This window comes from Suricata suricatta, chromosome 9 (assembly GCF_006229205.1).
Source record: "Suricata suricatta isolate VVHF042 chromosome 9, meerkat_22Aug2017_6uvM2_HiC, whole genome shotgun sequence".
NCBI lineage: Eukaryota > Metazoa > Chordata > Mammalia > Carnivora > Herpestidae > Suricata > Suricata suricatta.
Genome location: NC_043708.1, coordinates 4,196,528 through 4,211,890, shown reverse-complemented (window position 1 = coordinate 4,211,890; position 15,363 = coordinate 4,196,528). Strand labels below are relative to the sequence as shown.

The 15,363-nt window shown below is 58.9% G+C and overlaps 1 protein-coding gene across 1 annotated transcript in view; it reads right to left on the bottom strand.

Annotated features, from left to right (window-relative positions):
* Positions 1-15,363, bottom strand: part of DEGS2 (delta 4-desaturase, sphingolipid 2) — a 34,293-nt gene that overhangs the window by 1,743 nt on the left and 17,187 nt on the right. The window contains exon 3 of the mRNA XM_029950899.1: positions 11-753. Within this exon, the coding sequence (XP_029806759.1) occupies positions 11-753 (743 nt within the window). The remainder of the gene's footprint in view (positions 1-10; positions 754-15,363) is intronic.

Sequence of the window (15,363 nt, the reverse complement as noted above, 5' to 3'; positions counted from 1 at the left end):
GCGCCCGTACCAGCGGCAGGTGGCGGCCCGGGATGCTGGGGAAGTCGTGATGCTCCATGTGGTAGCCCACGTTGAAGGTGATCCAGTTGAGGGGCCCGTAGTAGGAGTAGGTCTCGTGGCCCTTGAGGAACAGGTAGTGCTCGGCCACGAAGTGGCCCGAGATGGGGTGCAGGCCCAGGCCCAGCAGCGAGCTGGCCAGCAGGTAGGCCACGGGCTTGAGCCCCCAGAGGGCGAAGAGCGCGGCGTCGGCGGCCAGCTGCACCAGCGCGTTCATCACCTCCATGCGCGTCAGGGCCTTGGGGTGCACGCAGAGCGGCCGCAGCGAGTAGAAGAAGGGCTGCAGCGCCAGCCAGAGCAGCTTGCGCGCCGGCGTGCAGAAGAGCCAGCCCTCCAGGCGCGTGGGCACGTCCACGTCCAGCCCGTCGCCGCCCAGGTAGCGGTGGTGGTCCACGTGGTACTTCTTGAAGGAGGCGGCGTAGGGCACCCCCACGGGCAGGTTGGCGAACACGGCGAGCCAGCGGTTGTGGGCGGCGCGGCCGGTGCCGAAGGCGGCGTTGTGCGAGATGTCGTGGATGGCGAGCGTCAGCGAGTGGTTCACGCAGCCGCCGACCGCGTAGGCCCAGAAGAGCAGCCAGCGCCACGCCAGGCCCCGCACCAGCCAGCAGGCCAGCAGCTGCGCCAGCACCAGCGCCAGCACCGTCCACTTGAGCCGGGGGTCCGGCCGCATCAGGGCCTTGATGGCCGGGTACTTGGCTGCGGGGAAGGCCCAGGAGAGGAAGAAGGCGGTGAGGCGGCACGGCCTCCCCTCCCCCTTCCCTGTCCCTCCCTCCTTATACCAGCAACTAAGCGCCAGGCAGAGAGGGGGAGAGGGTCACCCGGAAGGCATGGCCCTGCTCCGGGGACCCAGGATCAGCCTGGCCCATGGAGCCATGAAGAAGGGGGACCTGCCGCCCCCACCACCAGGGGGCTCCCAGGGGTCATCCCAGGGTGGGGGTCTCGGCTGCCCGCCTGAGAGCAGGCGTCACCACAAGTCACAGAAACTAGTGCCCAAAACGGAAGCAGCAGCCCTCAGCCGCACAGGGGCCTTCGTGCTGGGGGGGGAGGGGGGCGGGGGACTTCAGTGTGGCCCCAGCGACAAGGTGCACGCTGTGCCCCCACACATGGGGAACCTCGGAGGGCGCAGGGGAGGAGGCGCAGAGGACTCTGGCTTTGTCTCTGTGGTTCAGTTCTTACACAAGATCCAAAGGAAACATGATAAAATGGTGAGTGCGTTCATGGGGTGGGGGGTTGTTTGTTCTAGAAACTTTGGTACTTTTCTGTATTTTGTTTTACAGGAAAGAAAAAGACAATGACAGAGTGGGCCGAGCAGGGGTGGGCCTTCCAGCCAACAAGCAGCCAGACCGGCAGGGACAGCACAAGAATGGGGGGCAGGAGGGGAGAAAGGGGGGAGAATGCCTTCTAGAAGCCCCCCCCCCCCCCGCTGCTCTGTGGGAGGGGGCAGGGGTCTGGTCTGTGTCCAGGGACGCGGGAGGGACAGAACCAGCAGCCATTGCGTGCTCAAGGTGGCAGGTACTCCTCAGGTCTGCTCCGCCCCCCGGGTCCCAGGGGACAGCAGGCAGGCCCTGGACGCAGAGCAGATGTGGACGCTGAGGCTGGTGACAACGGCGTTTCTCCCGGGCATGCTCGGGACCGCCAATGCTGGTCTCCAGGCAGCCTCGGGCTCGCCCTCCACAGGCTGGCACCTGAACAGGGTCCCCAGAACCACAGCAGAGGCTGGGTGCCCACTGGAACCGGCCAGACCAAGGGCAAATCCTGCCCAGCCTGTTCCTCCGACTGACCCAGGAAGTTCACTTCCCTTTTGTGCTCAGAAGGGAAGAATGTGACAGCTCAGCTCAGCCGCCCGGGGCCCCCATGGCCAGGCCCCTCCACCCTCCTCCCACCCCACAGAACATTCTGTCAGAACCACCCTGCAGTGGAACAGGCTGCCCTGGAGGTGGTGAGCGGCCCGTCCCTGGGAGTCTGCAGAGAGAAACAGAACAACATGGGCAAAGAGATTCTGCCCCGGTCAGAAGGGAGACCCGGGCTCGAAATCCTCCTGCCCAAGGGCCACACTACAAGCCCATCTTTGGGTTAGTCTTGATGTCGCTGTGTGGCCAGAGGTGCGTTCCCACCCTCTCTGAGCCTCAGTGTCCCAGTGTAGGACGGCAGGAGTGTGACGTGCCTCACGGGCTGTCTGTCCCTACAGAACGACCCTGGCTCCAGGAGGGCAAACAGCCCTCATCTGCTGGAGACGCTGGGGAGGGCGTTGGGGCTCCCAAGTCCTAGGACGGCAGGCCGCCTGGGCCCAGAGGACAACAGAGGCCCCCAGGCAGCACTTACACCAGCTGCCCTGCCCCTGCACTCGGGGGCCACCTCGGTTCTGGGACAGCGCCAGCCCCCAGGCCTCCCAGCTCCGCAAAGCCACCTGGACCCTCGGATGTCTGTAATAACCACAGTTAGTACCAAGTGTTGGTGTGGGTGTGGACAACCTGGAGCTGTTGTTCGTGTTCTACAGTTTGGAATGCAAAATGGCGTGGGCACTGCGGAAAACAGTTGGGCATTTCCTCAAAATGCTCAGTGTAGCCTTAGCATGAGCCCCCGCGATCTCACCTCTGCATACGTACCCCAAAGAATTTAAATCAGGGACACTAACAGACCTGAACACCAACAACCATCAGACTATTCACAGCCTCCAAAAGCTGACGCCAACCCACGTGTCCGACAGCAGATGAACGGCTAAACCGATTACGGTCTGGCCACACGGTGGGATGTTATTCAACCATCGAAAGGAACAAAACTTCCAGTCAAAACACGGTTAAGTCCTGGGGCTCCGATAATACAGCGCGGTGACTGCAGTTAATACCGTGTTGTCGATTTGAAAGTCACTTCGAAAGTAGATCTTAAAGGGTCTCATCTAGAACTTCTCTCATCCGGGAACCTGACAACAGAAGGGTCTCTAAGTGCGCACGGTGACCGAGGTTAAAGAGACACGCCGTGGCCGTCCGTTGGCGACGGACAAATGTCGGGTCCTGGTGTCACACGCCTGACACTTACATCGTGTTGTCTGTAACTAGATCTCAATTTTTTAAATTCCTGTTTCACGATGCCGACGCCCGAATCCTGCTCCCTGAACGGACTCCCAGGTGAACCACCAGCACTCCCAAAGGAAATTTTTTTAAAGGGAGGACATGCGGGCACAGGTTCCGACACGGATGAGCCTCGAAGACACGAGGTAGAGGAAAGAGGCCAGAAACAAAGGCACGGCTGCACGACGTGAGCGCCGAGAACAGGCAGGTTCACGGAGACAAAAGGAGGGGTGAGCAGGGGCTGGGGAGGGGCCGGTAATGGGTCTGTTTGGAGCCCTGAAAAGGTTTGGAAAGAGCAGCGGTGCGCAACACCGTGAATCCGCCGATGCCGCCAAATCAGACACCAAAACGTGGCTAAAGTGGCAAACTTTGTTGTGTGTATTTCACCACAACATGAAAAAAGTTAAAAAGACAATCCCAGCTCAGGGCGCCTGGGGGGCTCCGTCGGTAAAGAGTTGGACTTCGACTCAGGTCATGATCTCACCGTCTGTGGGTTCGAGCCCCACATCGGGCTCTGTGCGGACAGCTGGGAGCCTGGAGCCTGCTTCGGATTCTGTGTCTCCCTCTCTCTCTGCCCCTGCTCACACTCTTTCTCAAAAATAAACATGAAACAACCACGGCCCGACCCCCCAGCTCCGGCAGGCTGGCTCAGCGGAAAGCCTCCACCCGGGAACCGCGGCCCGGGTCACTGGCAGGACTAACAGATAAGGCGCAGGGCAGCTCCGGCTGACGGGCCAGGGTGGGCCCGCCGACCAGCCTTGAGTCGCGATGTCGGCCCGGGTGCGCCGAGGTGGCCAGCTCTAGGAAGCGGGTCACCGAACACAGCCAGAGGCTCGCGACCGTGCAAATGGGACACCGTGGGCTGCCTGCAGCCGGGGCCGGCCCGAGTTTCCTACCAGCTGCTGATCTTGTGCCCACATCGTGGGAGGTGACTGGGCTGCCCCACTCGGGCAGAGGGTGCGAAGGCCCTGCCCCTCAAGCCAGGGGAACCCCTTCACAGGATGGAGGGGGCTTCCCGCAGCAGGGGGGCGGGGGACAGAATGACGGCCCCCCAAAGACATCCACGGCCCAATCCCATAACCTGTGAGTAGGTTCAACGACACGGCCAGGTCACTCGGAACCGACTTTATACAGAAGGGCCCAGGGTCATCCCAGGGCCCTACCAGTGGGTGAGCAGGCAGGAGACAGGGTCCCAGGGGGCACCGAGAAGGGCTCCGTCTGCCCCTGCAGGTTGGGAAGGGAGAGGTGGAAGAGGGGCCGAGAGCCCAGGAGCGCAGGTGCCTGCAAAGCTGGAAAGACCTGGACACAGATTCTGCCCCAGAGGGAGCACGGCCGCGGGCCACCCTCACCCAGCCAGGTGCGCCCCGAGTCAGACCCGTGGCCTCCAGGACTGCAAGAGGACACACGGGGTGCTCGAGACCCCCCGGTTTGTGGTGCCCTCCCCACAGCACCAGGGCCACACCCCCAGCACGGCCAGCTCCCCAGGACCCCTCCTCCCCCGACCTGGCAACTCGGCACAGGGCACGGGCCGCTCACACTCGGCCCTGCCCCTGCGGCCCCACTGGGCCCCAAAGCCCCGGCCAAGGGGGACGAGCCAGCACTGCACTCACCCAGATTGTCCCACCAGGTGGGTCAAGAGACCAAAGGACCCGAGCCTGGGAGCTGGCACTGCCGTGCGGGCCCCACACAGGAGGGGGACAAGGGGCAGGCCTCGTCCGAGTGTGTTCCTCTCCCAAGAGGGGGTCAGAGTGACAGGAACACTTCTGAACATAGGCCTGTATTTCCCGGGGAGATCGGTGCTTGGGGCAGGGAGGAGGGGGGAATACTGCTGGAGGCGGGGGCTGGAAACCCAGCTGCCACAGTGGGGTGGAGCCAGAGAAAGAAGAGATGTCTTCACAATGGCCCAGAAGTGCTGGCCACCTCGGCCAGCAGGAATGCACTGGCCCACAGCCCAGGCTCAGGGACACCACGCAGAGTCCCCTCGCCCACCTGACATCAGGTCAGGACCGCAGGGCTCCCTCTCACCAGGAGCAGCCCCCGGGGAACCAGCCCTCCCCCTTGGGCACCCAGGGGCCGGGCGGCACCTGCCGAGGCACACCTGGGAGCCGACCCAGGGAACGGAAGGCCGCCTGGTCCCACAGGGTTAGTTCCCAGGCTTCCCCGTGGAAGGAGGCCAAGTGTAAGACAGAGGGCAGGGCAGGCCCCACCCGTACCAGGTGAGCAGCCTGGCAAGCTCTGGGACACTGGGGACCAGGACCCCAGCCCTGGGACTGAGGCCAGCAAACAGGCCAGTACCGTTCTGTACTCCTTCCTCAGAGGCCGTGGCGACCTTGGACGGTGGGCACCAGACGCCCTGTCCATCGAACAAAGACAGTTCTACCTGGGGGAACGGAGGAGAGCACCCCGGAGGACACGGCCCTGCTGAGCCCACCTTCAGGGAGCTCCTTTACCTGACAGTGTCCCCAGACCTCAGCCGCCCACGACCCAGGCGGCCACGCTCCCTCCCCAGCCTGGGCTCCACACCTGAGAAATGGGGGTGACTCCCCTACCTGGGCTGCCGTCAGGCTGGGACCATGGCTCTGGGCCCCGGGAGCTGTTTGATTGTTATTAAATGGCAGTTTTCTGATCGGAGGATAAAAACATCCTACTTCTGACCTTTGGGGCCCAGGGGCTGCTCCTGGGGGCCGCTCTGGCCCAGCCTGCTTTGACCTGCGAGGACAGGCCCAGTGCTCCAGGTCAGGAAGGTCACGGAGCCCAGTGCCAATGGGGCCGATGTCCAAGCTGGACTCCAGGCAGGGCAGGGGCGATGCCTACAAGGGGCCAAGCCCCGTGTCGCCTCCACTGCCTACCTGGCGGCACGTCCTGGACCCAGGGCAGGGAGGAGGTGTCCAGAAGCCATCAGGAGAAGGCACAGCCCAGGGGCCTTGGCTGAAAGTGTACGAGGGGCAAGGCACCGGGCGGGCTCAGAGACCACACTGGGGGAGCTGGGCCCCGGTTTAGGAGGCTCCTCTGGACCTGCCCGTGGTGGGAAAACTCAAACCTCACACAAGGAAAAGAGCAAATACCTAACTCTTCAATTCCAGAGCTTCCGGGTTCCAGGGGAGATGCTCTGGGGACCGCTGGCCACTCAGACCAGAGGTGGAGGTCACTGGGCACCGTACGGAGCAGGATTAACCTGAAGCCACAGGCTGGAGGGGTCTTGCTGCCGGGGTCAAGGGGGGCCATGGACAGGAAGACAAGACAGGTGCCCCCACTGCACTTAGCAAGGTCATGGCAGCCTGAGCAGGAGCCGTGTCAGCACATTCAGGGGCAGGTGGCAGCGGAGGACAGGGGAGGGGGACAGGGCGGGCGTGGGCATGGGGGACGGAGGGAGGTTTGGCTGGGGGGCAAGACGGGAAAGCGGAAAGCAGCGGCGAAGAGCAGGAGGGCAGGGCTCATGGAGCAGCAAGGGCGCGCTGGCCCCATAGAAGGGGGGCCTCTTCAGGGGCTCAGGGAAGGAGGACACGGCCTTGGGCTCCATGTTCTTGGGGCCCCAGGAGAGGGGGCCGACGCCCAAAGAGGAGGCAGAGAACCCCACACTCAAGGTGGCTCCCATGAGGGGCCGCATCCAAACCCGGCCCAGCTGGACCAGACTCTACCCCACAGCGGGCCCCCAGCTGCCAGCAAGTCGGGAGCAGGGGCCCCGCCGGCTCAGGCCTCCAGCTCAAAGCCCGCAGAAGCTGGACCAGGATCCCCGTGCTTCACGGGCTCACTGCTCCGCGGGCGGCCCGGCGCCCCGCATGGACGGCCACCTGGAACTAGAGACAAACAGATCCATGCAAATGTGTCCCAGCGACAGCCGCGGCGCCGCCCAAGGCAACTGGGCAGGTGGCCATGAGCAATGCCCATTGTTAGATGTCACGGAAAGGAGGGGCCGAGGTCCCGGGAGGCCGGGGAGGAGGCTGACGGTGCTGAGACTTGGCCTGGAGACCCCCAGCTCCAGGCCTGCAGGATGTACGCAAGGCCCAGGCGAGGGCTGGGACACCAGTGGGCACGCCACGGGGAATCTGACCCTCACGGATCCTGCTGTCACCACCCCACCCTGGAGGGGGCCACCCCGCCATCGTAGACACGAGGAAGCAGGGTCCCCCCACAAGGTGAAATAACACCTAATTTCCAGGGTTGCCCCCTGCCCCCGGCCAACCCAGGGAGCCAGAAAGAGCACTGTGTGGGTGCTCAGCCCCCAGGGAGCACTTCCCCAGGGCTGGGCTACATGGCTGTGAGGGCAAAGCGCCCAGAGCCAGTCCTGGGTCCTAGCACCGCCCCACAGCGCTGTGCCCCCGGGCACACCCCTGCCCCTCTCGGGCCTGCTTCTCGCTGTCCGCCAAGAAGGTGCTCGTTCTGATGGTGTTGGGGGTGTGAGCGCGTGGAGGGGTGCCCCAAGGCACCCGGTGTGGGGAAGCTGGGCTCGGGACGTCTGCATGTATCGCATAGACCAACATGCATGGCAGATGTGTCCGCAGGACCCAGAGAGCAGGGAGGATGGGCCTGCAGGACCCAGAGTGCCCCCACCCCAGCCCCCTGAAGCAGCGTCACCATGGACACCAGGCTAGCCCCAGACTTGTCCGGAGGAACGCTGCTGGGCCGGGCCAGGGGGAGGGCAGACGGCAGTGGAGGCGGCACGTGGGGGAGACCACTGGGCCCTCAGCCTCCAGAGGCCGCAAGGAGGTCCCAAGGCCGCCCCGGGCCCCTCCTCCCGCCCCTGCAGACTGTGGCCTTGGGCAGGGCCCCCAGGAGAACAGGCGGCCTCTTCCCGCCCACACTCTGGACCCTTCCCCATGCCAGGCACGACACCTCCCTACTACCTCCCCAAGGAGGCCAAACACCACCACGTGACGGTGTCAGCAGCCATAGGGGAGGTCCCTGTCATTGCCTCTCATCACCTAAGCACTCCCAAGTCTAGAACATTCCATGGCGCACACAACTCATGCTGCCACCTGCTTTCCACCCGGGTACCCAGAGCACTTCCCCTCACGTCCCTGCCCGCAGTGGGGTAACTGGACTCCCCTCCTGACAAAGGTCCCTAACACTCTCTTAATCCCTCCTTCCTAAACCGCTTCCTCCCCATGGCCCTGCCCTGGCCTGGTGGCCTTCCCCTAGTGACTCCCTCCTCCTTTCCCTTTCAGCACCAGAAAGCAAGCCTCGCCCTGGCTGCTCAGCATGGGAGGCGCTGTGGGGACCCCGTTTGATGACGAAACTGCGGGAAGTGGCCCAGGGGGCCTGCAGGAACCACCGGGCCCACTCCTCGCCTGCCTTTCATGAAACCTGCCTCCTGTTCACTGACAAATATGTGCTAAAGGCCCATGGGCGCCAGGCCTCAGATCCCGGACCTGGCAGGGTGGGGTGTGGCCCAAAGAAGGATAGACACGGACGGACGGACGGATGGGGACGGACACACGGATGGGGACGGACACACACACACACACACACACACACACACACACACACGTCCTGACATCAGGGCAGAAATCTGAAAGACGGAGGGTCTGCACCTGTTCACAAGGCATCTTCCAGGTAATAAAAACGCTCCCAAACTGGATTATAGACCTTCAGTAAAGTCACTGGCCTGTGCCTTTCAAATGAAGGAATTTAAGAGATGTAAATCACATCTCATAAAAGCTGGTACAAATTAACGAGCAAGGAAGGAGGGAGGTGGGGGAGGCCAGGCCGCATGCCTGGGCGCGGAGGCTGGAAACCAGAGCTGGCACCTGCTTGAGAGTCATCTGTCAGGGACAGAGGCTGTGTCCCCGGGGCCCGGGGCCGAGGAGGAGAGGCCTGGCTGGCCCGGCCACTGGTCAGAGGCCTGAGACCTAACTGGCTGGGTCGCCCACACAAGTGACTTAACACACAGAGAGCGTCAATGTCAGTGTTGGGTGGGCAGAGACAGGACAGAGAAGGGAGGAAGAGGGAAGAAGAAAAGGAAGGGAAAGAGGGAGGGGAGGGGAGGGAAAGGAGAAAAGGAGAAAGAGGGAGGAAGGGAAAGAGAAAGGGAAAGAAAAAGGAGAAGGTGCTCCAACACTAGCAGGCACAGGCCACTGTCACACACGACACCCTCGGGAATCAGGAGCAAGGACCACTCCGGTGGGAAAAGGAGCCCAGGACACAGATCAAGGGAGAATCCTGGGCCTCACTGATCAGCTTTGAAATGCCCGTTCCTGTAGGAGAGGCCAGGGTGGGGGACGGGACCGCATGGCGAGGGCTCGCTGGTCCCTTCCCGAGGGCCTTCCTAGCAGACTTTGTGCTGGCAAAGTGTCATGCAGGTGCCTGTCCAGTCCTGCCTGGGCAGCGCTGCGGGCCAGGCCTAAGGAAACAACGGCGGTGGAGGGGGGTCTGCTTGCCTTCGGGGGCTACACAAAACCCACCCTCGAAAGCCCACAGACGCCTGCAGAGTTACAGGAGGCCAAAGGCCTGCATGTGCAGCGCCCCCCCCCCAGCCCCCGCGGGACAGAGGAGGGGCTTAGAGGGGAGGTCAGTGCCACAGGCACCAAACGCACTCCTCCCTTCCTCCATCCAGGCTCAGCAGCACGTGCCAGTGGCTTGGCATTGGCCATGAGAGAAACATATCCAGAAATTGCCAGATGCCCAGGGTGCAGACCCCAGCATCATACCGTGTGTGCACCTGTGCACCTGGTGATGGGAGTTCGCTACATGAAGAGTAGGAGACAAGAATTCGAGCAGAGGGAACAGCACTTGCAAAAGCCATGAAGAGGGAGGTGAGCGGATGGGGTGAGTCCCCCAGAGTGGCTCCGGAGCACCAAGGGGGTGGGGGGGGCGCCCCGAGGCCAGGGCAGAGACGAGTTTCTAGAAAGGGAAGCCTTTGGAGGAGCTCTGCAGGGGAGGACGTGATCAGGTCGGAGAGGTCCCAGAGGAATCCCGTAGGGGTTCCTGTCGTCTGTGCTGCTGTGCACCCCAGCGCCCAACAGGCCTCCTTCTGTCCCCACCCAGTTAGGGTCACAGCACCCCTTCCTCTCCTGGGGCAGCCGCTTCTCTCCGCCCTTACGATGCACCACATTGGGGGGCCCCTGCCAGTCACAGCCCCCTGCCCCCCGACGCGCAGCTCCGTCCAGCCGGACCTCACGGGGCTACTGCTGCTAGTCCGGGTGGGAGGGGAGGGGGCGGCCCTCTGTCTTCTGTGGAGTCTCAGAGTTGGGGGGACACGAGCCGGGGCCTGCCTGCCCCCACCCAGCAGCATCTTTGTGGCTGGGTGAGGAGGGGTCACAAACGCCGCCCCCCCACCTCGAGAGCTTCACCAGCTCTTCTGGAATCGCCCCTCGCCAGTGGGAAAGCGCCCCTTGCCAGTGGGAAAGCCAAAGGGTTCTTTCCTAAGCAAATATTCCAACGATTGCCAAGCACCTTACTTCCTTGTTTTCCTTTGATTATTTGAATGTGTGCGTGTGTGTGTGTGTGCGTGTGTATGTTTTGTTTTACCATGAGTGTGCCCTGTTTTCACAAGAAAAAAGAAATCACAAAGCTATTTGTTTTTCAAGACAAACCCAAAGCCAACTTCTGAGCCCGTTGCCACGCCTGGCCGGGCCTGCGGTCTGCGGCGGGGCCGGTCCTCCGGCTCCAAATACAGGGCTCCTCGGCCGTGGCCCGGCAGCCCACGTGGCTCTGAGGGGCTGCACGGGGCCCGTTTCCTTAGGTGGCCGTGCCCCGAGGAACACGTCCCCATCTAGGCAGGAGCTGGAGACAGACTTTGGCTCTGCCCCAAGGGCACTGCGGCCAGCTCTGGACAAGGGCTTCCTGGGTTCTGACTCCCTCCCCGATCAGGCTGTTTCTTGGCATCCACCGCCTGCCCCCCACCCCCACCCCACCACCTGGGGCTTGGCATGAGCTGCAGTGACCAGGCCACCGAGCAGGACTTCATTCACCTGGCCTCTGCAGCCTCCGATCTGTGTGGTCCGATGCAGGCCACCTCCCTTCTCAGAGGCCACCTCTTCTATGTAAAGAGATACTGGCAGTTACACACGGAACTTCTCTCCGGCTGGGCGAGCACAGATGGAAACGCACACTCCCTGTCCTTGGGGGGAGGTTGCCTGTCTGCCAGTGGTGACACCGGTCACTGGACTACCAGCTACTGAGAGCCGGGTAAAGCACGTAACACTACTTCATTTAACCTGCCCAGCAACTCTGTAAGGAATAAGTAGGCCTTTCAACTCCACCAAGGCTCAACCTGCTCCTCTGTGCACTGACCTGCCCGGGGTTTACGTGGCTAACGGGTGAGCGGTGAGGATGAACGCCACGGCCAAGCTCGAGAGCCCTGCAGCCCGCCCGAGAGGTCAGAACCTGATGGGTTGGAGCCGCGGAGGGAAATCCTGGAGGAATGCCCTCCCAGCTGAGGCCAAAGTCCAGGAGGGCAGCCAGGGGGCCTTCCTGCAGGAAGTGGAATGGAGGAAGAGCCCTAACAAAATGCCAGAGACATTTTTCACAGACCTCGGAGAAATAATTGTAAAACGTGTCTGGATTATATACACGATGGAATACTACTTGGCCATGAGAAAGAATGAAATCCTGCCTTTTGCAACAACGTGGATGGAGCTGGAGGGTGTTACGCTGAGTGAGATAAGTCAGGCAGAGAAAGACAGACGCCATATGTTTTCACTCATATGTGGAACTTGAGAAACTTCACAGAAGACTATGCGGGAAGGGAAGAGGAAAAAAGAGTTTCAAACAGAGAGGAAGGCAAACCATAAAAGACTCATAAGTACAAAGAACAAACTGAGGGTTGATGAGGTGGGGGGGTGGGGAGAGGGGAAAATGGGTGATGGGCATGGAGGAGGGCACTTGTTGGGACGGGCACTGGGTGTTCTATGTAAGCGATGAATCATGGGAATCTACCCCGGAAGACAAGAGCACACTGTATATGCTGTATGTTAGCAAACTTGACAATACGTTATATTAATAAGTAAATAAGAAAGCACACAGGGGAAAAAATGTCTACGGAAGCACAAAAACCCCGAATGGCCAGAGCAATCTAGAGAAACAAAAGAACAAAGTTAGAAGTATCACGCTCCTGGGCACCTGGGCGTCTCAGTCGGTTGAATGTCCCGCTTCAGCTCAGGTCATGATCTCACGGTCCAGGAGCTCGAGCCCCACGTCCGGCTCTGTGCTGACAGCTCAGAGCCTGGAGCCTACTTCGGAGTCTGTGTCTCCCTCTCTCTCTGCCCCTCCCCCACTCATACTCTGTCTCTCTCTCTCTCTCTCTCTCTCTCTCTCTCTCTCTCTCTCTCCCTCTCTCTCTCGCTCTCAAAAGTAAATAAAAACATTTAAAAAAAATTTTTTAAGTACCATATTCCTGGATTTCAAACCATATGGCAAAGCTTTGGTAATCAAAACAGTATAAATTAGCATAAAAATAGACACCCAGATCAATGGAACAGAATAAAACCCAGAAATAAACCCAGGCACACAGGGTCAATTAGTTTACAAAAAAGTGGGCAAGTGTATGCAATGGGGAAAATAAGGTCTCTTCAGTACATGGTACTGGGAACACTGGACAGCAACACGCAAAAGAATGAAACCGACCACTTTCTTACACGACGCACAAAAACAAACTCAAAATGGATTAAAGACTTGGACATGAGACCAGCTATCCAAAAACTCCTAGAAAAAAATATAGGCAGTAAGCTCCCCGACATCGGTCTTGGCGATGGTTTTTTTGGATTTCCCACCAGCAGTAAAGGCACCATAAGCAAAGACAAAACAAAAGGGGTTGCATGAACGTAAAAAGCTTCTGCGCAGTGAGGCAACCACCCGTGAAACAAAAAGGCATCGTATGGAATGGAAGAAGATATTTACAAATTGCATAACCAAGAAGGGTTAAAATCCACAGTATATAAAGAACTCATACAGCTCAACAGCAAACAAAATGTGGTTTAAAATGGGCAGAGGACTCGAATGAACAGACATTTCTCCAAAGAAGACATCCAGGTGGCCGGCAGACACATGAGAAGATGCTCAACCTCGCGCCCCATCAGGGAAACGCACATCAGAACCGCAAGGGGCCATCACCTCACAGCTGTCGGCAAGGCTAAGACCAACACGGCGAGAAACAACAGGTGTCGGCAAGGACGTGGAGCACAGGGGGCCTCGTGCACTGCCGGGGGACACAAACTAGTGTGGCCACTGTGGGAAACAGCACGGAGTCCTCAAAATATGAAAACTAGAACTACCATGTGATCCACATATGGTGGATATGAGTCCACATCCCAGTATTTATTCATCCGAAGAAAATGAAAACACGAATTGAAAAGACACATGCGCTCCCCTGTTAGTTGCAGCATTATTTACAATAACCAAGACACGGAAACAACGCGCAGCTTTTTCTGCCCACAGGTCCTATGCCTGGGCTTTAATAAACCACCTTTTTGCACTGAAAAAAAAAAAGGATATGAAAACAACATGTCCATCAACAGATAAATGGATGAAGAAGGTGTATTATATATACAATCAAAAACTACTCAGCCGCATAAAAGAATGAAACTGGGGGCACCTGGGTGGCTCAGCCAGTTAAGGGTCTGACTCAGGTCAGGCTCAGGTCATGATCTCACAGTTTATGAGTTCAAGTCCCACTGTAAACTCAAAGCCTGCTTGGGATTCTCTCTCTGCCCCTCCCTCATTCAAGCGCTGCCTGCTTACCTCCCTCCCTCCCTCCCTCTCTCTTTCTCTCTCTCTCTCTCTCAAAAATAAATAAACATTTAAAAACAAAACAGATTCTGTGTGTCTCTCTCCTCCTTCCCAGCTTGTGCACTAGCTTGCTCTCCCCCTCCTACCCCATCAAAAATAAATAAACATTTAAAAAAAGAAAGAAATTTTGCAACATAGTTGCAACAACAGAGGATTATTAGGCTAAGTGAAATAAGACAAAGACAAATACCACGTGATTCCACTTCGAGGTGGAATCTAAAAGACAAAACAAAACCCAGATTCATAGATAAAGATCAGTGCTTGCCAGAGGAGAAGGGACATGGGGGAGTGGGTGAAAGGAACCAAGAAGTACAAACCTCGAGTTATAAAGTAAATAAGTGATGGGGATGTAACCTACAGCACAGAAACTGTAACAATTTTGTAGGATGACGAACGGGAACTAGGTTTTGAGGTGGGGATTCCACAGTGCATACAAAGATTAAATCACTATTTGTACACCTGAAACTTACTAACAATACTGTACTTCAATTATACTTCAACAAAACAAAATAAAAAGCCAAAGAGCAAGGAAGGGCAAAGCAGGAAGGAAGGACACCTAGGCAGGGCAGGAACTGTCAAATGCCTGAAATTGAGGGAAAATGGCACCCCACAAGATCATGGGTTCAAGACCAGGCAGCACCTGGAAAAAACAGTACAGAGAAAGCCGCAGCACCCAGTGCATATTGGGAATGAGCAAAGCTTCCTGCAGAGTCAGCGCCTGAGCCCCGGGGCTGTCCCCGTGCTGGCCCAAACCACCTCCTCTTTTCCAAGTCCTGCAGTCTTCCTTCCTGGCCACCTTACCCAAAGAAGCTCCTTCTCACGGCTCCAAGCCAGTGGCTTCTCTCTCTCTCATGTCCTAGAGTGCTGGCTACCGCACTGGGCACCTTGGAACATCCAAGATCTCCTTTTAACATTGCACCCTCCCCAGCAGAAAGACGGCTGTGCCCATTTTGCAGATTCAGAAAGTGAGTCTACAGCCCAGAATGTCTGGGCCCCTCCAGGTGGCTCTCTGGGCCAGGATATGTCTCCCAGCCTTCTCCACCTGGGGCCAGGTGCCCAGTGAGTCCTGTAAGGGTACGATAGGGGACAGCCAGGGAAGGGGAAGGAAATGGAGCCCTGACTCCGCCCTGCTGTGGGAGCAGCCAAGACACCTGTCCTCTAGGGCGACGCAGAACCAGATGACCAAGACCGCTCTGAGCTGCCCCAAGCAGCCCACAGGTGTGGGACAGGATGCTCCCACAGGTAAGACCACAATAGTGCTGGGCTATCGCTCACCTCACAGCAGAAAGCCACGAAAGTCACAAGCCGACCCAGGGGTCTCCAGCCCAGGTACCCCTGGCCACAGCCCGCAGAGCACAGACACACACTAACCACTCCATGCACCCGGTGTCCGAAAGCTTTAAACGTAATAAGATAGGTATTTTCCATAGTCCTGGAGCGGGGCAGGAAGACACCAAGGGGAAAACTCTAAAGAAAAAAAGCCAATCCATTTGAAAGCATTAAAAAAAAAAAA